Source organism: Haliaeetus leucocephalus, unplaced genomic scaffold, assembly GCF_000737465.1.
Source record: "Haliaeetus leucocephalus isolate CR32 unplaced genomic scaffold, Haliaeetus_leucocephalus-4.0 Scaffold536, whole genome shotgun sequence".
Lineage (NCBI taxonomy): Eukaryota > Metazoa > Chordata > Aves > Accipitriformes > Accipitridae > Haliaeetus > Haliaeetus leucocephalus.
The window spans coordinates 1,479,395-1,500,730 of record NW_010972972.1 but is presented as its reverse complement, the minus strand read 5'-3'; the positions used below and the strand labels follow the sequence as shown (position 1 = coordinate 1,500,730).

Here is a 21,336-nt window from a genome sequence, read left to right as displayed (position 1 = left end):
AAACCCAAACCCCCCCCCCCCCAAAATATTAGTGAAACTCTAGAGAATCCAGAGGAGATCAGCTGAATTAAGATGACTGGAAAGTTAGGAAACATCGAAAGAAAAATATTTCATTAAGGAAGTAGATTACAGACAACAGTGTTTTTTCCATTGTGTTGATGGCTTTTATGCAGAATTATTCTATAACTCGGTGATCCTACGTATGTATAACTTACTTTATTCATTCTGCTATGATGATCTGGTAGTTCAGGTTATTTTCTTAAATTGAGCTTAACAGAATACCAGCAACTTCTCTTGTCTGGAAGTGTAACATGGTGATGCTTGCAGGGTGAAAGGGAACAGCTTAAAATTGTCATTTTTTTCCAAGGAGAAATGTGTCTGATTAGATGAGCAGATAAGAGGAAGGATTGTGGTGTTGGTATATTCAGTTTCTAAACTGCTCTAACATGTTTATGTGCCATCATTGTACAGTTAACACTTGTGTAATTGTGCCTGTAACTGTTTCTGGATTAATGAGACAAGTATAGTTGAAGTTAGAGTATTGTATTTACAGTATGTGGCTGGAGCTGTTGAGACAAAATTAAGCAGTATTTTAATGTTAGCCTTTAAAGCATGATGGGGGTACTCAGCAAGTTTAAATGTAAGAAATTATTTGGGAAGCAATGTTCTGCTATGTCTTGAGAAATTGATTTTGTAAAGGTAGCTTAGCCAGACTTGTCATTTCCGCAGTATTCGGAACTAGGGAAGACTTTGAATAATCATTATGAATCATGGCTCAAAATGGTAATTTGGCACCTACCTTTATGTGGGACTTAAGATGAAAAATTAAAAAAAAAAAACCAACAAACCAAGTTGTCAATGTGACTACCTATTGGTTTGAGTTATGCTTCCCTTATTTTTAACTTCTTTTACTGTTTCATTTATTGATGCTTTGTTTGCTGAAGAGTTTTGATAGTTACTCGGAGAAGTTTTCGTTGAAGCAGTTGCCCAGCTGAACCCGTTTTTACCTGTATTTTTCACTGAAAGTATTGTAATAATTTTTACAGTTCTCAAACGTAAGAAGTAACGGTTAGTCAAAGAGTTACTGTAAGAGTAAATCTAGACAGTTAGAGGTACCTGAGGCAGTACTGCTGAGTTCACAGGGTTACTGTTGGAGATTTAAAGTAGTTTCTAAGAATTGCAATTAGAAATTGCAGTTTTAGGTAGGAAAGAGAACATGATAGTCTTATTTGAATTCGAAGAAAAGACAAGATGCAACTTGATGAAATGAAAATATAAATTGTTGGCTGTAGAACAAGTTATTCTACATTATATTAAACCTGCTTTCTGCCTTTTTTTATCCTGCTTATCTAATATAAATAAGATTAAATTACATTCCTTTTTAAACATGGAAAGCTCTGAACAGAGTGGGTCTTCTCAGATTTCTTTAACTCTTCCATAAATTATTTCCTGAGTCAGTGTATCTAGCTCTTAGAATAATGTTATATACAGAGGAAGAATTTTCAGCTGGAATTTTTATTGTTAATTATAACAAATGTGTGGTCCAGATTTCCTTGTCCCCCACTCGAGGCAACTTGGGTGAAGCCACTGGGAATTTTTGCTGTAGAAAACTCCTTCTAGTAAAGCAGTTTGGTACAAGTGGGTTTATTCAGAAGAGAAACAAAACTAAATTTAGAACAAATACTGTTTATGGCATATTTTGTTTTAAACTGCAAATGTAGGTATTTTCTGGTAATTGTGAAAACATTTAAGTATCAGTCAGTTTTCAAATACATGCTGGTTACATAATATTCTTCCATCAGATTAAATGACATTTACTGGCTCAGACTGAAATTTAACATCATTCGCTTTTTCTAGCTTAATCACTTAAGTATGCCATTTGGGGTTTCTTTGTTTTGGCACAGGCTTCATTTGCAGTTACCAAACGTATCTGAGGAAGAAATAAATTTTAAAAAATTGACAATTTTGCATGTTTGAATTCATGTTCAAAACTACTTTGATTATAGTTTTTAGACAGATTGTTTGGTTCTTTAGTGAAAATTACTTATTTACATCCAGGGGCTTTCTAATCCTATTTTCCATGTTCAAATAAGGACATCACCTATGGAAGACGTGGGAAATTATTTAGAAATTTACCATATGCATACATTAAGTTATTTTGGTTTAAAAAGTCAATTGGAATGTGTAGAATCAGATTTGAATGTGTTAGGGTTCACTGTCATCAGAACTGTTAATCTGTAGAAGTAGATTTTAATACTTGATTTTACAGCCAATTTCTGTATTTTGTTCTTATTTTAGTATTTCTGATTTCTTGTGTTTTTTGTAAGTGTCCAAAATGCTTTCATGGTGCAGCTAAATTCTCTAGTGTTTAAATATTGAAGAAGAGTGCATGTTAAATGTTCTATAAGTGTTTTCAAGAGGTTTTGCTAGAGTTCATAAACTTTTCAAATAAAACTGGTATGTATTTGTGAAGTAATTTCAAGTTTTGGGGTTTTTTTTTGAAACTGGATAAAATTAGAATAAGAAATATCATAAGTGCTTGTTACCTTCATAATCAGCTTGTCAAGGTGAGTGGAAAAAATAACTCCCATAGTCCAAAATACTTGTCATCAGCAGCCAGTCGAAAAACTCTTCTCCTTGATACTTTATATTGGATGTTTGAAAACAAGGGACTACCTTGACTTGCCTCCTATTCAAGGTAGGAAGATGATCTATTGCGGAAATTTGAAGAAAACAATGCAACTAGGAAAAGATCTAATATAGAGAGATTAGGTAATTCTAATCTTTCATGTTAAACTTCACACAAACCACCCAGGCTAAAAAGAAATTCTTAGTTCAGCAAATGACAGAGTAAAAACTGACCATGGAAAACTTGCAGCTGCAATTCAGTTTCTGCTGCGTTCGAGATTTGCTGTCAAATGTTCCATTAACTTAACTGGAGTGTCTGTTTGTTTGTTTGTTTGTTTTTTCCTCAATAACACCTATTTTCCATATTGCATAACGCTTTTCCATGTCCTCCTGGAAAGGAAAGATGTGGCAGGCATGTGTACCTTGCCAGAACCTGTGACGGGTCTATTTAAAGTCAACATGGGTACATAGATCATGTTAGCTGTTTTGGGGGGTGGAGGGAAGTAATCCCAAACCCGAAAAATTTCTTTAGAAATAGTAAATTAAACTTTACACCACCACTAGTGCTTGCTGTAAATGTATTCCTAACACAAAACCAAAGGAGGGAATTTTTTGTCTAGTGGCAAACTTCTTATTGGCATAATCCCGATCAGATCGTTAACCAATTTGCTGCAAATTTGCTGACTTCTGATCTTTGAAATTTTTCACCTAATTCTTAAAGACAGTTGACAGTGTTAGGTGCTGCTACACTGTATCATCATGTGGGAAACAGTTGTGTCCCTGCTGAGGTTCTCATCCAGCCCTTGGTAATGCCTTACCTGTGGAACTGTGCAACGGATCTTTATATTCAGCATTTCTGTTTCAGTTAAGATTGCTTACCAAATGAGGGAACACTTCACATTTGTTGCTCTGTTCCAGTGATCAAATATTTCTCTAGAGTGAGAAGTATTAACATAAGAAAATGAGACCCTGACATAGTGGAAAGTGGTATAACTTGGGAATTGTAAAGTATGAATTGAAATCTGTACAGCTAGAGAAGGCCATTGAACTTGAGCCTTAGCAGAGCAGACAGCTATATGGTGTGGTAGGTTTTTTTTGCTTCAGCTGTTGGGTTAAGTGGAGACACCAGAATTTTCACCACTGTATGTGATTTTCAAAAGTGTAATGAAATGAAAGTGTTTCAGCTTTGAATGTTCCGTCTTTTGGAGAAACTGCTCCCCTAGAGGGAAAAATGATCCTGTATCAATAGCTTTTTAAAATCTCAAGCACTGCATTAAAATCCATGTACTGTGGCCATAGGTGAAAGGGGAAAAGATTGTAAGCAAATGCACACTCTTCAGGAGAATTATTTTAAATGTAGAAAGTGTCCCATATTCCACCATTAATGATTAGCCACAAGTGTTCTCTCATGCACATAGAACGTCAGTCACTGGCATGACAGTTTAAGAGATATAAACTGAGATATCCTCAGTTTGAAAGCTAATCCATGTGCTAAATGGATTGTGTTCCATTGAACTCCTCTGTGTGGACATACTTTCATAAGAATAATTACTCAACTCATTGAATAAATGTTTTAAGTTTCCTTTTATATTTAAAAAAGAAATGGCTTTGCGATGTGTTTTGGCTTCAGTTATAAATTTACCAATTAGGTAAACTTGATCTGATGCATATTTGGCTTACACTTTGGATCCATCAATATGTATTTAAATTCTAATAATGATTTTTGGCTTTAATCCTGTTAAGAACAGATGAAATGTTAAAGCAAATGAGAGCTTTCTGACAGCTTCATAGAGTTTGTTGGGTAACTTCACTTACGCTCCTGGCATACTGAACTTCTGGTAGTTTGTATTTTAGAGTATTTAGATTATGATTATTCTGGAAGAGTAGGGTATTAAGAATTTTTCATGTTTCAAATTTTAATTTGTGTGTGATTAAATATTCATCCCTTTTATCATAGTATTTTTCCTTGTCTGGGCATTGAGTTTATCTGAAATAAAGCCGTATATGCTATCTGAAAAGTATGTAGTCTATTCAGAATGACCTTTAAGCTTTGACAATACCTTGTGGTAGGGCAGAGATATGTAACATGCAGATCTGCCCAAAGGTAATGATACAAAGAAATCAGCTGTTTGCTTAATTTAATAGGGTGGTATTTTAATAATGTTTAAAAAAAAAAATCAAAGAACTATTCATATATAGGACTTATTATTAGGCGTAGCTGTGTAAATGTGTGTTTGTGGAAGATCACAGAATAAATTGGAGACTCCTGTTGAACCTGGAGCTAAGTATGTGCATATTCTGAATAGGTAAGCTCAGGCTGTTAACATATGGTTTACTTGATTAATCATCTGTAGTGTCTTTTTTATGTTGATTTTATGTTGGCTTGGGAGAAATCATGTATTTGTTTAATGTGGTAAAGGTATACATGCCTGTCTTTAATCATGCCTTGTACTTCTAGTGTTTGTTAGTCTCTGAAGTTAAAATAAACATTAAGGAAAATTTTGCCCCTTTTGTTGTTCAGATGGCCATTTCCATATTGAATCTTGCACTAAGGTGCAGTCCTGCGTTTGTGATACCAATTTCTATGACCGTGGGTGAATGTCAAACACAGGCCTGATTCCTGTAAGAAGCTGTTTTGGGGGACACTAAGTTTTTGTTACAGTAGTACCTCTAGCAGGGATCAAAAGAAAACATGCCATCTGAGCAAAGCCACTCACGTATTAGATAGCTTCAGTGTGAAAACTGGATCATTTAAACAGGAGTGGTAGTAAAGTGGTCTGCTTGTCTTGTGGAGCTCTTCTTGTTGAGCTCTGATTTTAATATCTTTTTAAAAATAAATAAATTGGGCTAATTCTTACAAAGCAAACTTCTTGAGTTTCTGGCAGGGCCTGTGACTTATTTTATTTTCTAGTTGTAGTTAGTCTAAAAATTGTATATGAGCTGTTTCCCAGGATTGCAGTACTTGTTTCCTAATCATTTTCCAGTCAACTTCATAAAACTGCAATATGCACAAACATGTGAATCAAGAGCAAAGTGCTCTTATTCTGAAGACTTTTTTGGTCCTGTTTTAGACTAAATTTAGCCTATCTGGAAGCAACATATATTGTGGTATTTTCATTAATTTTTTTCATCAGCACTGGGGTAATGAGCTCCTTTATTGCAACTGTTACTTGGAGATGCTGTTCCATGGATCACTTATTCTGCTGTAGCTTCCCAATTTACGAAGGCAGTATGTAATCTAGAATAATTTCTATTCCCAAGTAATTTCCACATAAGTGTTTAAAAAAACTTATTTTGCAGCAGTTTGTCCCAGGCAAGCTCAACTGCCTAATCTTGCACCAGAATTGTCTTACCTTTTTAGTCGTTTTATCAAATATGAATTCAGATTCAATGAGATGTAGAGAATGGGTGGGTGGCTTACTGGGCAAAGCAGTTCAGCATTTTCAGGCTTTTTGGTGTTTGGCCAAACCTTATTATGAGGGGTTGATTTCATCTGAATTTCATCTGTATCTGACAGAATGTGTAAATAAAGAATTAACTAACTAGGATGTCATTTACCTTACTCTCCCTTTATGGTTTTGGGTTTTTGTTTTTTGTTTGGTTTTTTTTTTTTACTGAAGAGCGTAATGTATTTAACTCTTGGCACTGTATGTGCCTACTAATGTTGAATGATCAATATTTCAATTGCCTGCTTACTGGATGGATACTGTCTCTCACATTATAAAAAGAAACAACTGTCAGCATGTTGGAAAATATAACCTCTTATGTGCTCACTCTAGATAGCATCTTTGGTATAATAGATGAAAAAGCAATGGTTAGCAAGATGGGAATCTGTCACAGTTGCTTGACTTATTTTGGAGTAACTAGAGGCTTGGGCACGCTTTCTGGCCTGGAAGATCTGGTTCTTGTAAATGTTTTTAGGTTGATACTTACGGATAGAAACGTTGTTCAAAATGAGAGGTATAGCTAAACCATTGGAAATAATCAGTACATGAAGTACATAATTCTGGCTTACATTCAGTTTACTGTTCAGGTTACTGCAAATTATACAGTCTGAGTTAGTGAAGCCTATTTTCACGCCAAACTTTTATAGTCTTACTGCGAATTAATATGGGTAAGATTCTGGAAAGAAATTCATAAAAACATGTTCATCTTACCCAATGGATCTTTTTGTGGGGAAATAAACTAGTTTTTCATAGCTTTGTCTTAGGAGGCTGCTTAGCACAGAATGAGGTTCTTCTGCGCGAGGAGTCAGGTCACAGGCACATGTTGAAAGCACACGTGTTCTCTAGGATAATTTGTGGCAGATGCCTTTGATGTATTGCCATCTAGCCTGACTGCCTCATGTTTGCTCTGGGTTAAGAATCATATAATCACTTACCATGGGTTGGCTAATCCACATCTACATGCCTAGTGTGGAGTAGATGCTGTACTTCAAATGAACATCATAGCCTTGTAGTAGCTGCTTTGTGTAGATGATCGCTGCTCATTTCTTGGATATGAATCTTCAGTCTTGCTGTACTTTTACTGTACTTTCTACCTTTGTACTTCTCTCACCTATAACTATCAATTGTGTAAAGCAATGAAGAGTTTGATTCTTTCCTGTAATGAAGGCTGAACAGTTGTAAAGACTGTAGTTATCTTCGTTGGGAGTGTAAGTAACATTCTTTTTCTTACCCAGAGTATTATGCAGTATTTTATTGCATGTTTTGTACTAGTGAACTTCAACAGGGTTAGGCAATACAGTTGCTTTTGTAGAGGTGCAGTTGCAAATCTTCAGTGTTACTGAAACGTCTGTAGTCCAGACCTTTGTTTGCAAAATCTTTGCTTTGTTGGAAAAAAGCCATAAACTCAAACAGAACTGAATTATGTGAAAGTCATTTAGTGGTAAAAATTTAAACTGTTATAACAAAAATAGAAGAAACTAAACCATATTTAAAAACAAACTAGAACTGTTTTTTTTTTTAGGAAAGTCTAGTTTTGACATCTCTGCTGAAATTTGGTGTATGATTTTAGTGTAGGTAGGTAAATGGAGATTGTCAAAACAAAAGTCTTATCAATCACTTAAATACGTCTAAGGTTTTGAAATCTTCACAATTATACTCCTGTTGGACTATTCTTTTGGACTTTAACTTACTTCGTAAGTCACTTGTTTGTTTTTGCCTGTCTCCATTTTCTCATTCTCTTTCCATAGACTGTACATAAAAATGTAGATTACTTTAGGTTGGAAGGGACCTCAGAAGGTCCTCTAATAAACCCCCTGCTTAAACCATGTCAAACTTTAAAAGATCTGATTGCTTATGGGCTCTAGTGCCTGATCACTTTGACTGTGAAGGTTTTTAATTTCTTGATCTGATAAGAATTTCCCTTGTTGCAGCATGACTGCTGCCTCTCATCCTTCTGCTGTGAGCCTCCAAGAAACATCTGACTGTGAAGGTAGAGTTTATATTCCCCCTCCTTGCCTTTAGCCTTCCATTTCACAGATGGAATAAACCCACCTCCTTCAACTGCTTCTTGTGCATCATGTACTCTAAGCCCTGGCCATCCTGATGGCCTTTTTCTGGGCTGTCTCCAGCTATCCCTGTGGATATGACTCTGCATTCATTGCTGTCTAAGCTTCCCTCGTACAACTGTCCCAGCCAGCTGCAAGCTTAACTTAAAATTCTTGTTAACTGCTGCCGCCTTTGAAACAATGATCAATGTTTAATATCTGTATGCTGTGTGTCTTATGTTGTGGAAGTTTTAGCAGCTTTTAGGTGGTTTGTACTTCCCAGGAGTTCCTTTTCAGCTATGAGGTGTTGTGGGCATTAATGCAGAAGGTCAATAAAGAGAGTGAGTTTACTTTCTGTAGTTTTGATGGGGGTAGTAAGCATTCAATCCTCCTCCTTCTCTCCTGTGATAAGAAGATGGAAGATGAAACAGTCATCACACTTTTACCAAGGGTTATCCTTTTTTGCTTGATTTCGTTTTTTGCTTGGTTGGGTTTTGTTCTTTTCTAAGGTTAAAGCTGTTCCCCTTAGTGCTGTGCCCTTTGGTTATATACCTGCCTGTGGTATCGCTCATACCATACCCTGTAACGAGCAGTCTTGAGATATGTTGCTTTGGGCACTTATGTTTCAAAATACATAGCTAGTATTTTCATAGGTGGGTGTGAGACGAGTTGTGTAAAGTGTAGGATGTGAAAATAATTATATATTTGTTCCTCTCACTTAATGAAGGGTGTCTGTGGGAATAGGATAAAAAAGCAAGAACACTATATATGACAGTCTTTCTGAACAGGCAGTGCAGCAGTGTGGGATGCAGGGTACTGTCTTCTGCGTCTGTACTATGCTTCTTATGCTATGGTTAGCACAAAAATTGCTGATCTAATTTGGATTTAACTGTGCAAATATTTCTTTATCTAATTAGCATTGTCCATGCAAATACTTTCAAAGAAGCTTTTAGACAGATGTAACTTTTCTGTAATGTATATGATGTAGGCACTTTGGGGTATCAGGACATACCAGATTATTAAGCATCTCTGTTGTTCAACCTGCATTTTGTAGAGAAAGAAACTTCATGTTTTGCTAAACTTAGTTTGTAGTAACTGTGGTATCGCAGCGACTTTCCCTTGTTTGCATTTACAAACTTAATTCCTTTCATTCAAGGCTAGACTTGCCAGTGTTACTTCTGTTCTTGCCTATGTTCTCTCCCAGTTGGCTACTACTAGTTCTCCTTCCTAACGTGCCTGCCCTCTCCCCCCGCCCTCCCCCAAGTTCATTCGTATGCTTTTCACATAAACGCTCATCAGTTCTGTGAGGGATGATTTTCTGCTGGGTTACAGAGCCTGTTTTCTTTCACACACTGCAAGAGATACCAAAACATGATTTGGAAGTCCAATGGTGTTTCAGAAAACATTTCTTCCAGCAGAAAATATCATCTAGAATGGGAATAGTTTTTTTAGTAATTTTAGATGGTGGATTTTCAAGTGGCACCTCTTTCTTTGTTACTGTTGACTAGTTGGTAAATGTTGCATTTAAGAACAGAAGTTCTCGCTTTCTAATATGCATTTGCACCTCTTATACCAAAATGTATGACATGACATCCTGTGATGCATATACCTTTGTGTTTAATGTGCGTACCTGCCAGATAGCCTTGCACAAAACTACTTGTGTTATTACTTAGGTGGGAAGACCTGAAGATCAAGAAGCTGCAGGGCTTGGTTTTAATGATCCAGTTCAGAGCATGTCTCTTGCTGAGTAATATCCTAGCATTGTCTTAACAGCCCCAAATCATCATCCAATAATAGATAACCGTGACTTAAAAATGAGGTCATGAATGCCTGTAGTCATCAAGTCATCACAGTTTTACTTGTAGATAAAGGAATGGCTAATCTCTCCATCTCATTACATTTTGAATGTGCAAATCCTTTCCTGCTTGCTTCCTTTAATAATTAAACTTGTAAATAGCAGCTTTTTCAGTTCTGACCATACTAGTTCTGAGTTTGTGGTAGCCATGCTTACCTCCTTCTGGGGCTGAAGGAGGGTCCTGTCTTTTAGGAGTCCTTGATGAACGATTGTTCATAGCAGGGCATAAAACTGTCTTCAAAGGTTAAACGTTTCCCTTCAGATTAAACAGATGTTTCCAGTTAAAACTCTAGTAGCCCATAGACAGGCAGGCATAGGGCTTACTCAAGTCTTGATCCTTATTGAGCTATGGCCTTTGGCAGGGCTGGCAGTTTGAGTGAAAATTGCTGTTTTATTTTTGGGGTGGTAATAGTAGTAAAATGTCATCAGTACTATGTTGCATTAAGTTTAAGCTTCATATTGAATGCTAGCAAGCTGTGTTACATCACGTTTGGATGTTAATATAGTTGCTTCTGTTGTTTTTATCACTGTAGCATCATGATCTTAAGTCATCTCTTCCTTCATCACCATTTGGAAATAAATTACTGGATTATTACATGTTATTGTATTGGTTGTATTATAAGCATGGCTCCTCGTGGTTATACAGTTGTGACAGTAGCAAATCTAGAAGAAAGATAAGGTAACTTTTTTTAACAACTATTTGAAGAGTCACTAGATCTTGTCTACTGGAAGTCCAGGTTGAGCAAAAATTGGATTTAGCTAGCCAACCCGCTAACCATCTTTTCAGTTAACAACCCGCTTTGTTGTAACTAAATTAATCTGTCAGCTTCTGTAGCTAGGGGCTCATTTTTTCACTTCACGTTTCCTGTGCCCTTTTGAAGGTGTTGATTGCATTGTATCAAGACTAAGCAGTATTTTAATCTTTTATTACTCACATTGAACCGATGTCTAGAAGGGTTTACTGGTCCATAAAGAGGCCAGAAATCTGAGATTTACAATTAATTCTAGTCATGATTTTCCAGTAAAACTCGATTAAGTGGTAGCATGTAAGAATTATTTTGCTGTTAATGCTTTAGATGTTTGAAAGCTGGGAGTTGTTAGTCAGAGATAGTGTAAATCGTTATAATACTTGTGTTCCAGGACCTTCTAAGGCAACTGCAAAAGCAATTGAGGACCAGGAATCTTGGCAGTGAGCAGAGTGGATTTTGTATTACAAGGTTCTGGTAGACTAGTGCTTTTCAAGTGCTAGACTAGTGCCATGGTGCTTTTCAAGAAATAATTTATTTTACTGGAAAGCCCCTCAGTTTTCATAGAAAATATTACTATATAAAATGAGTGTACTGATTTATTTTTTGGTATGTTATTAATTTTCCTTCACAGAACTCATAATAATAAAAATTTCTGTATTGCAGATTTAATCCAGTGCACAAATGAGATGAATGTGAACATCCCACAACTGGCAGACAGTTTGTTTGAAAGAACTACCAACAGTAGCTGGGTAGTGGTCTTCAAATCTCTCATCACAACCCATCATCTAATGGTGTATGGAAATGAGGTAATACAAAAAAATGATACACCTGAGAACAGTTACAGAACTTCATTCCTATAAATGTCAGCTAAATGCTTCTACTAATTATCTTTGTAAGAAGATCTGTATTTTTACCTTTTTCTGTCTTAACTCTGCATGAACACAGGTCTCATTATATGTTTGTCTACTTAGTTTGTTTCTACTTTAAAGTTGTTAATTCTAGAATCAAAAGTCAGTGTCCTGAATGCTGGAGGTACCTCTTTCTGTGGTGTTATTCTAATAATAAGAAACAAACCAAACAAAACCAACAGAAATTATCTTGAATGGAATTCTGAAAGCTTAAAATGGAAGCATTTTTTGGTTCATGCTCTAGTTAATTCGGATGGTCTTTTCCCCCAGATAACTTGATTCTGAGCAGATTTCCACCATCACCCCTTAAACTTTTGCAGTGAAGGCAAATGTGTGCCTGTGATCTGGCTTTGAGTATGAGCATCTAAGTAACACCAAATACTGTAGAACAATTAAACAAAACCCCAATTTAAACAAAAAGGAATAAGCAGCTTTTGTTCCACAACTTGAATTCCTTTGGGGCCTTATATTTTCGAGATGCCAAGCATAGCAGCAACTTGAATTTTCTGCATTTTTAAAAAAAACCCAAACTATACTTTAAGGCTCTCTTAGAAAGTGTTTGTAAACATTCCTTTTTACTGCAAACAGTCAGTATAATGTAAGCTATATGAACTTTGGAATCAAGCTTTAGAAATATGAAATTTGGAATTAAGCTTTAGAGAATTGCAAGTAGGATTTTGTGGAGAGGACCAAAACTTTTCATTTCAGGTTGCATTCAAGTTCTTATAGGTCATGTAACTGCTTCCTCTGGCTGACTGGCTGTGTTGTGAAGGGGTTTAAGTTTTAAAAAAATATATATATATTGGTTTCTCTTGCAGTTCAGCTATGGAGTATTTCTGGTCTTGGTGAAAATCTATACTTTGAAGCTAAGTAAGCCACAAGAGGGCAAACTTCTCATGTTGACTTTAAGCATTATCACTGGGATAATTGACACTTTCTAAAATAGGGTCTATACACTTTTGCTGTGCTTGCACTTCGAGTCATATAAATTTTAAACTGATATCAATACACTTCACAGTAATTAAAGGTATTTCATGGGACCACTCTGAAATACTTTCCACTTAAGAATAAAACTGCCAAAGATTTTGCTTGCCAAATGTGTTAGAGAAGTAATGAGGGTAAGATAGCTGCTCAAGATGAAATTTTTCACAGCTAGAAGTAGTACTTGAACAATGAACATGGAAAGTGAGTGCTTATGAAAATGTCTAGAAGTTTATGGAGAATCTGTAAATCCCTTTGTAAGACTGAAAAGTGTTTGGTCCTCCAGCTTTTGCTTAATTCATTTATAGCTAGGTACTGAGTGCTTTTACCCTTCTCCAGTGTTTTTTCTATGTAACCTATGTGTTTATGCTAATGAAGAACATTTGGTAGTACATGTTACACTAATCAGAACTATTTTTTCCTCTGTCAAAATGTTATTACAAATGAAAGATTGGTATATTTTTGTAGCAGCTCTCTATACAGTGGTTCATAAGACAAAATTATTTTTCTTACTAAATAAGATGTGGTGCCAGTGATCTGAAATGTCTTCACAAAATGAAAATAGCATCATTCATTTTTCTGAAACGTAATTCAGAATTATGTGTAACTAATGACATGTACTAAGGGTGATACTGTGTTAACGTTTTATAGGGATTCTTATCTTTATTTAACATTTGATTTATAAGCAAACTAATCTTTATATGACCTTGTTTTCATGTTTAAGCTAAGTACTATTAAAATTGTATGATGAGCAAAGATGCCTTGCCTAATTGGTAAAATGAAATCAACTGTTATAAAATTGAAGTTAGTGAAACAATTGTGAGCATGTAAAATGAGAATGTATTGGCAGTGATTTTTTTTCAGGAGTTTACAGTTCCATATTCTGGCTTAAAATAAACAAGAGTCTTTCAGTCAGAGGCTTTCATGCAATATCTGTGTGACTTTGATTTTGTTCACAGATTTTTACATAAAAAATAGTAACTAGCTTCATTTGAAAATTTAGCTGAGTTTTTGTAATAGCTTCCAGATCTGAAATCAGTCTTAAAGCATAAAAACTGAATTTCATAAGCTGGATTGAAATTGTTTCTAGTACTGTTACCTCAATTCCAGCTCATTGGTAATATACTAAAAGCATTTAAATTTTTCCTTTCTAGCGTTTTATCCAGTATCTGGCGTCCAGAAACACATTGTTTAATTTGAGCAATTTCCTAGACAAAAGTGGATTGCAAGGTAAGGTGTCTTTTAATGAAAAAGTTAGTAGTGTGCTGGGGGACAGTAAATACAACTTGGTAACACTAATGGACTATGTAACTTAGGAAGTAATTTTTCTGTCTGTTTTACCCCAGACTGCATTTCTTAATTTAAAATGCTATTGTGGCATGGCAGAAGCTGTCTGCTGGAGGAATTTGTTGCATCTTTTAGGAAAGGCTTACTTATAAATGCTTCTAGCTTTCTTAGCTAAACAGATCTGACTTGGTATTCCTCCTAATTCTGAAGAGATTTCTCCATTTGGAGAGGTATATTTTGATTAGTAAGTTAAATTTCAAAAAATGCATCATGTGTACATTAGATACAGCATGTCAGTGAGACAAGAACTGTGCTTAAAAAAAATAAATAACTTTTTGGGAAATTGTTCAAAGACCATTCTGTCCATCTTTGAAACTAATTCTACGCGCAAATAAGTTTTTCTCTGGTTCAGATTTTTCAGCTGAAATACCCTTCCAAACTGTTACGCTGCTGTTCAGTGCAGTTCTGATCATACACGTAGCTGTTATCTTTTTTTTTTTTTCTCCTGAGGTGGTTTCTTACTTTCTGCATTACTTTTTATATAGCTGCTTCTAATTTTTGCCACAGGTGTACTACACCAGGCACACAGAGTGGTTGCCTGGGGACAGAAACCTTCTCAGTGATAACCAAGGGTCTACCAAATTACTTCATTTTATTGAGTCTTAACTTCCACAGTCTCAGGATAGATTATGAACAGATCTTTTTCTTATTCTGTGTCCTTAGATTGGCAGTTATAAAAATATTTTCTATTGCCACTGTCTTTAACATAGGAAAATTTCTGTCATGTCTTAATGTTTCCTTCAATGCCTTTTTTTCTCTAGTCAGTTTTAAATGGGAGAATGTGTTGTGGAATTGATGTTTGCATCTTTGTGAATGCATCATGTAATTTTTTTGATAGTAACTTATATCGTATGAGAGAACTTGTATAAAAATACTTTGTTTTGCTTTTGGAAGTAATTTCCTTAGGAAGTTAAGTGTAAACTTCTATGTAGTTGAGGTCTTCTAGATATTTGCAGTATTGTCTGTTTGATTTACATGGTGAATACAATGACATACATGGTTTGTTTTGTAACAGATTAACTATACAAAATCAGGCCAAAATGTAATGAAGCTGTCTTGTGTTAGTATCTGCACTTTATTTAGAGTAAAGTTCTTGATCTTTAATTGACTAGGTAAGTAATAAGCATCTGAAACTTGTTTTTTAGGTTATGACATGTCAACATTTATCAGACGGTATAGTAGATATCTGAATGAAAAGGCAGTTTCCTATAGACAAGTGGCTTTTGACTTCACAAAAGTAAAAAGAGGGTAAGGACTGTATTTTGCTTCTCTAATCTTGAGGGGTTTTCTTATGTCCTGCAATTCAAGTGGAAAATACCAATGTTGGCTCCAGCTTAGTACAGACAGTAATGTCTGCTTTTCTCAGTTGAGTATCTCCCATGACACAGAAAGGCTCAACTGCCCAGTTATGTATATTGCAAAAATATTTTACTTCAGTTGTTGTGATTTTACTTCTTTAAACATTAACAGTTCAATACAAAGAACTAAAAAATGGTATGCATCAAAGTAGTAGATGCTATTCTGTCTACAGGAATTAAAATTTTCCCTGGAAAGTGAGCTCCTTTAAGAGAAATCGGTTGTTTGAGAGTAGGTGCCTGTTTACATGTAAAATAACACAGTGCAGAGCACCAGTAGTTGGGTAAATTGCACGTTATAGTGCACAACGGAATTAAGCTGGAGATCTCTTCCATCAGGAAGGCTGGAGAGCATGTACTGGTCATGGTTGAAAATCTTTCCGTCTTTGTCCATCAACTGTGTATGCAGTGCTTTTTAAAGTTTAAAAATGTAATTTTAGTTTTATGTTTGGGCATCTTTTATCATCCATACACAGGATAATTTATATTTATGCTAAAACTTAATTCTTAACCCACAAAAATCTCAACTTAAAACAGTTAAATGAGTTACCTGTGGTAGTGGGCTGTCTAATGATACCTTGCATTAGTATTACAAAGGCATTTGAAATTGGCCTGAGAACACTGTCCAGATCCCTTATACCTCCTTGCTAATACTGTACAGTCCATTTTGTTTTGAAATGTGATGGTAAAGTAAAAGGGGAATGCTTGGGCTCCTTTTGCTCTTTCTGCCTTTAGAGATGATTGGAGTCCCAACAACACGGAAAACTTAGCCTTTTCCACGTATAGGACGTGTGTGTGGTCAGGTGGCTGCAGGTACACTAGAGAGAGAGGCAGTTGTTTTATAATCAGGTGTTTTAGGCCCAGTGAGGTGAATTATTTAGGCCACAGCACATGCCTGGAGGTCCTTCTGTGAGCCAGCAGGAATAACTGCTCTGGTGGCAGCAATCTACCTTTTCCACACCTCGGTTTTTCTCAGGGACTCTGCACCCATGCCCTGCCACATTAAGTTTATTGCAGTTGCTGTTTGCTGTTAGCAGGGAGCATACAGCATGAGTGGAAAGAGCAGAAAGCTGGAAGCAGTGTGTTCCCCATTGCCTTCCAGCCTGGAGAACAGCCACAGCCTTTTCTGTGCAGATGCACTGTGAGATTTGCACTTGCTGGAAACATTTGGTTTGCTGTGTGCATGCTGGTGAACTGCAAGGCTGTCTGATTTGTCTTACAGAAAGCAGTTGTTTCTTGTCACTGAGATGATTTAATCTCTTCCTCTGTTGTTGCTTTTCTTGGATATTTTTGGTCTTACTCTATTCAATCTGGACAATTAATAAACAACCAAATATTGGTAGTCAGCTATTAAAAGGAGGTGTCATGTAGCCTCTCTAATCTTTCTGAAAAAGCTTGAGCACATATTGCTACATTTGTTTATTCTTTCTCACTGCTTTTAGTTGGAAAGAAAATCATCCGAACTGACACAAAATAATAATCAGGTGATTGGAAAAAGCATAGGTAAAAATTTGCTTCAGAAATCACCTTCAGAGCATTTTTTTGGTTACCTGATGCATCGTAGCTCTGCTATATTCCTGAGCGCTATCAGTTTCATTTCTTCTGAATAAAAATTCATCTTGGATTCATATTTTGGCTAGAAAAAAGTTGTTGCTTTTGTACACTGCAGTTATTACAGTTGTATTGGCTAGACAGCATTCCTAAACACCAAAATGCCTGCTTTGAATGGCAATGATTTAAATGTTTTCTCTCATGACCTGTTTTATTTTCTATGTTATGTTTCTCATTAACAATTGCCTTCAAAATTCAGGTGAAGAATTTTCTTTTGTTTTGCATAACAGGGCTGATGGAGTGATGAGAACAATGAGCACAGAAAAACTCCTAAAAACTGTACCAATTATACAAAATCAAATGGATGCACTTCTTGACTTCAATGTAAGTTTAGAAGCATGTGTGTGTCTTAACATACTATTGACTTTGTTGTACAAACATGCACAAGCTTGTAAAATAGGTCAAGATTAAAGGTCTTGAACTTGGTTCCATGTTATCTGCACAGCTTAAAGAGCACAAATTGTTTTGTTGACTGGTATACCCCCAAGAAATCAGAAAAAAAAGAAATACAGTGCTCACTGGAGAGAATGCTTTGTGCTAAATTAGTGTTGTTTATTGTGTAGACTGTGTGCAAAGAAGAATTGTTCATTTAAAAGTTGATTGTTTCTGCCCTCTGTCTTCTAGCTATATTATTTAGCATTAACATGAGTTAACAAAAATGTCTGCTAAAACGATTTGATTTAATTCTGTGCTGAGAGATCCTGCATTGATTTGCTATGCTGCTACTTTCCACTAATAGCCAGTGAGATGATTGGAAAGCATGCCTTGGGATAGAGTACTGGAGTTCAACTAGGAGTTTTCCAATAAGGGATCAATTCAGTTAAATTAACTTTTTTTCTGATTTTCCTAGGTCAATAGCAATGAACTTACAAATGGTGTAATTAATGCTGCCTTCATGCTCCTCTTCAAAGATGCCATTAGACTCTTTGCGGCATATAACGAAGGGATTATTAACCTCTTGGGTAAATATAACTGCCTTCTGCAATGTTAAAATTTGGGGAGGGAGCTCGGTAAACAATCACGAAGAGCTGCTCTTTTTTGAGAAGTTGAAATAGTCCTACAGTAAAACACCAAAATATTATTGTTATTTCCAACTCAGATTTATTTTCAGGGTTTTTCTGTCCAATTGCATTTTCCATTGCATTGTATACAGGGCTGGGTAAATTTCTGAAAGCAAAGCCCATTCAAGATTTTCTTCTTTTTTTTTTTTTTTTTTTTTGGGCTGCTTTGTGGGTTTTTTATGGTGTTTGGGGGGGGTTGTCTCATTGAACTGTGTGGCAAACCTGAATCATGATACCAATTTTTTTTTTTTTTTTTTTCTTTAAGAAGCAAGATCAGGTTTTGTTTCTTTTTAAGTGGCAAAAGTTATGGTCAGTTACAAATTTGCAGTCACAGTATCTGGGATTGCTCGGCTATTGAAACTTTAATATTGCTTGATTTTAATGATTGGTTGGCTTATGTTTCTAAAGCATATCTTATATATTTTAAGGGGAATTACAAACTCCAGGTTCAGGCCCTTTCACTTGCACACACTGGAGATGCAGGGGAGCCTAAATTTGGAAAATAATTAAGTTGAAAGTAATCTGTTGATTTGCTTGATTTGGTTGTATTCTGTGATTGGATCAAGCTACCTGATTGCCGTTACTACCCAATGCTTGCAAAATGGAAAGGAAAATCCAGAATTAGTCAGTAAAGGACAGTCATGCTTCCAGTCTGAAGCCCCTGTCTACTTCTTTCCCTCAGTAAGATGAACTAGCATGCAGTTGCTTTCACTCATGGTTTGAGTGAAACTTAATATAGAAACAGGCCTTGAAAGTGCTATTTCAAGGAGGGTGGGACCCTCTCGCTTTCAGCACCAATGTTTTGTAATCAGTTGTACCTCGCTGTAGACCACACCATAACAAGAGGCATCGGTCTGGCAGAGAACATCAAACTCTTGCCTGATATGTGGCCACTGGAGTAGAGCAGATGTTTAACTGCCAGATTGTAAAATTGCTCCCCCCTTCGCCCCCCCAGAGGATTAATTTACATTTCTTTGGGTGACCTTTTTTTAAACTTGATCGTCCTCTTCAGGGTGGTTATGCTTTTGTGAGATCTAGTACCTGCAAGGTAAGGTGTAATTGCATGCATGTGATCATTAGGTCATGTTCCACAGAGCTTTTGTCATTTGGTGCAAGTTAGGCATAGTGACTTCTTCAGTTAACATAACAAAACAAGTCTGCAGGCAGTTTCTGTTTGTCTTGTTTTGTATGCTTTTGCTTTGCATATCCTTTGCAGAATGCTTCATTTCTTATTTAATGCAAGTATTCTTACTGTTTATAGAAAAATACTTTGATATGAAAAAGAACCAGTGCAAAGAAGGCCTTGATATATATAAGAAGTTCCTCACTAGAATGACACGGATCTCAGAGTTCCTTAAAGTCGCAGAGGTAAACTTCAGTCAGCCAAACTTTGCTCTTTATTTGAAACAGCTTATAAAGTGCTTATTTTCTCACAAAGCAGATACTTTTTCCTTCCAGCCTAATTGCAGGGTCATCTTGTCAGTCTCTACCCTAATTAGTTCATTTGAGGACTGTATTGAAAAACCTGACTACAGAATACTTATTGGCTTATCTTTTACTTGAGGAGGGTGTATAAATATGCATTTTAAAATTTCCTTGGTTACATAATAATTGTGAGCTTTCTTTGAAGAAGAACCTTGCTTTAAACTAATAAAGTAGCTTCATGGTCATCTGCAGCTTTCTATGATTCTAGCTGTATTCTAGTACGAAACCCATAATTCTGCCATAAGTTTTAGATGAAATAACAGCTTCACAAATAAGAAATTGAGACAAGTAGATGAACATGTGATTATTTTTTTAAATATGTCTTGGCTTTAGGTGTGTTTGTAGAGGAAAAAGCAGTTACTTTGGAAAACATTTTGTTTGTGGTTTTTTTTAAAAATGTAGTCTGTTACATTCTTGTTTCTGAAGCATTGCTGAACTGATGTCCTAGTATTATGGAATTCCTCAGTTGAGATGTGTGCTCCTGTTCTTGTTTTGCTTTCCTTTGTTATTCATATCTTTCTTAACAAAAAATTAAGCCGTAAAGCTTGGCTCACTGTCTGTCCTGACAGAATATCTCTATCGGAGATACTGCCTTCAGCTATCCTTCAGTTCATAACACTATCAACTGAAGCTGAGAGTATTAATCTTTCTATTGTAACAATATATATACTGCTGCAGAACATCTTCAGTTTGATCTGCATTTTAGAAAACAGCTTCTTTACAAAACTTTGAAGGTGCTTTGTTTTAGAAAATATATGCTCTATATCAGTAGGTCTGAGAAATTACCGCATAAATTGTGGGATAAGCAAACTTCTCTAGCCTTAAAATTCTGAAACACTTGATTCTTACTCTGTTTTATTTCTAAGGTTGTATCTGTTAAAATGTCTCTAACATGCCTACTTCAAATGTGTATACATTTAGCGGAAGAATTTATTATAGCCAATCATTATAGAGTTCAGATTGTGGAGATTTAAAATGTATATGGACAGGTTTGTGCTTTTTACATGACTTAATCTTAATGTTGTTTACTTTTTGAGCATCTCTGCCTTTAACAAAACCAAACAGGTTCTAAAGCTCATTTGTTTTATTACAGCAAGTTGGAATTGACAGAGGAGACATACCAGATCTCTCACAGGTAGATAAACCTATTATGTGTTTGCAACTACATGCCTGTTTTGGGGTTGCATAATGAGAAAAACTTGGCATTATGGCATTCACTTATGCTTTCTTGCGTACATTGTCACCAAGTTGTTTCCAAGTTTGTGATTAAATCCAACCTCTGTCAGAGCCTGGCTTTTATATGCAGTGATCCTACTCTAAAATATTAGAGAACATTTCTGTCTTACTCTAATTGAGTTTTAAGATGACCTTATTTCTATCATGCTTGAAGATGCAATTTATATCTGTGAGTTCACATAATGAAACTTTTACATGACATTGTGAAGCTGTAGTTCTTAGCAAGCTTGCTTTTGGCTGTATGCCCATTTAAATAATTGTGAAGGCTTGCAGAGCGTGCACATAGAAATGACTTTAGGTACAATTTCCTTCTTAGTGTCTCTTGAAATACTGATTGCTTTCAGTTGTCTGCTTGCTAGCTTCCTTGACATATTTCAGTACTTACTGGTGAGTCATTATGACAAAGTAATGTAGTGAGGAGAGTACATCACCTGATATTTTAAGTAATTAAATATGTACAGGATGCCAAGATGTGGTATAAGTATTCTGAGCCGTTGTACTAGTTGCCCAACAGTTGCATTCTCTGAAAGTCTTCTAACTACTGATGTGCTTCACCTTAGATTCTTCAAATCTGTTCCTGAAGGTCTTTTTTCTTTTTTTTTTTTTTTTTTTTTTTTTTTGTTCGGCCG

General features: G+C 35.8%; 1 protein-coding gene across 5 annotated transcripts in view; it reads left to right on the top strand.

Annotated features, from left to right (window-relative positions):
- Positions 1-21,336, top strand: part of PICALM (phosphatidylinositol binding clathrin assembly protein) — a 69,516-nt gene that overhangs the window by 17,161 nt on the left and 31,019 nt on the right. For all 5 annotated transcript variants that reach the window (XM_010576569.1, XM_010576568.1, XM_010576566.1 and 2 more), the window contains exons 2-8: positions 11,387-11,529; positions 13,767-13,842; positions 15,105-15,207; positions 17,156-17,249; positions 17,776-17,887; positions 19,248-19,354; positions 20,565-20,606. In XM_010576569.1, the coding sequence (XP_010574871.1) occupies positions 11,387-11,529; positions 13,767-13,842; positions 15,105-15,207; positions 17,156-17,249; positions 17,776-17,887; positions 19,248-19,354; positions 20,565-20,606 (677 nt within the window). The remainder of the gene's footprint in view (positions 1-11,386; positions 11,530-13,766; positions 13,843-15,104; positions 15,208-17,155; positions 17,250-17,775; positions 17,888-19,247; positions 19,355-20,564; positions 20,607-21,336) is intronic.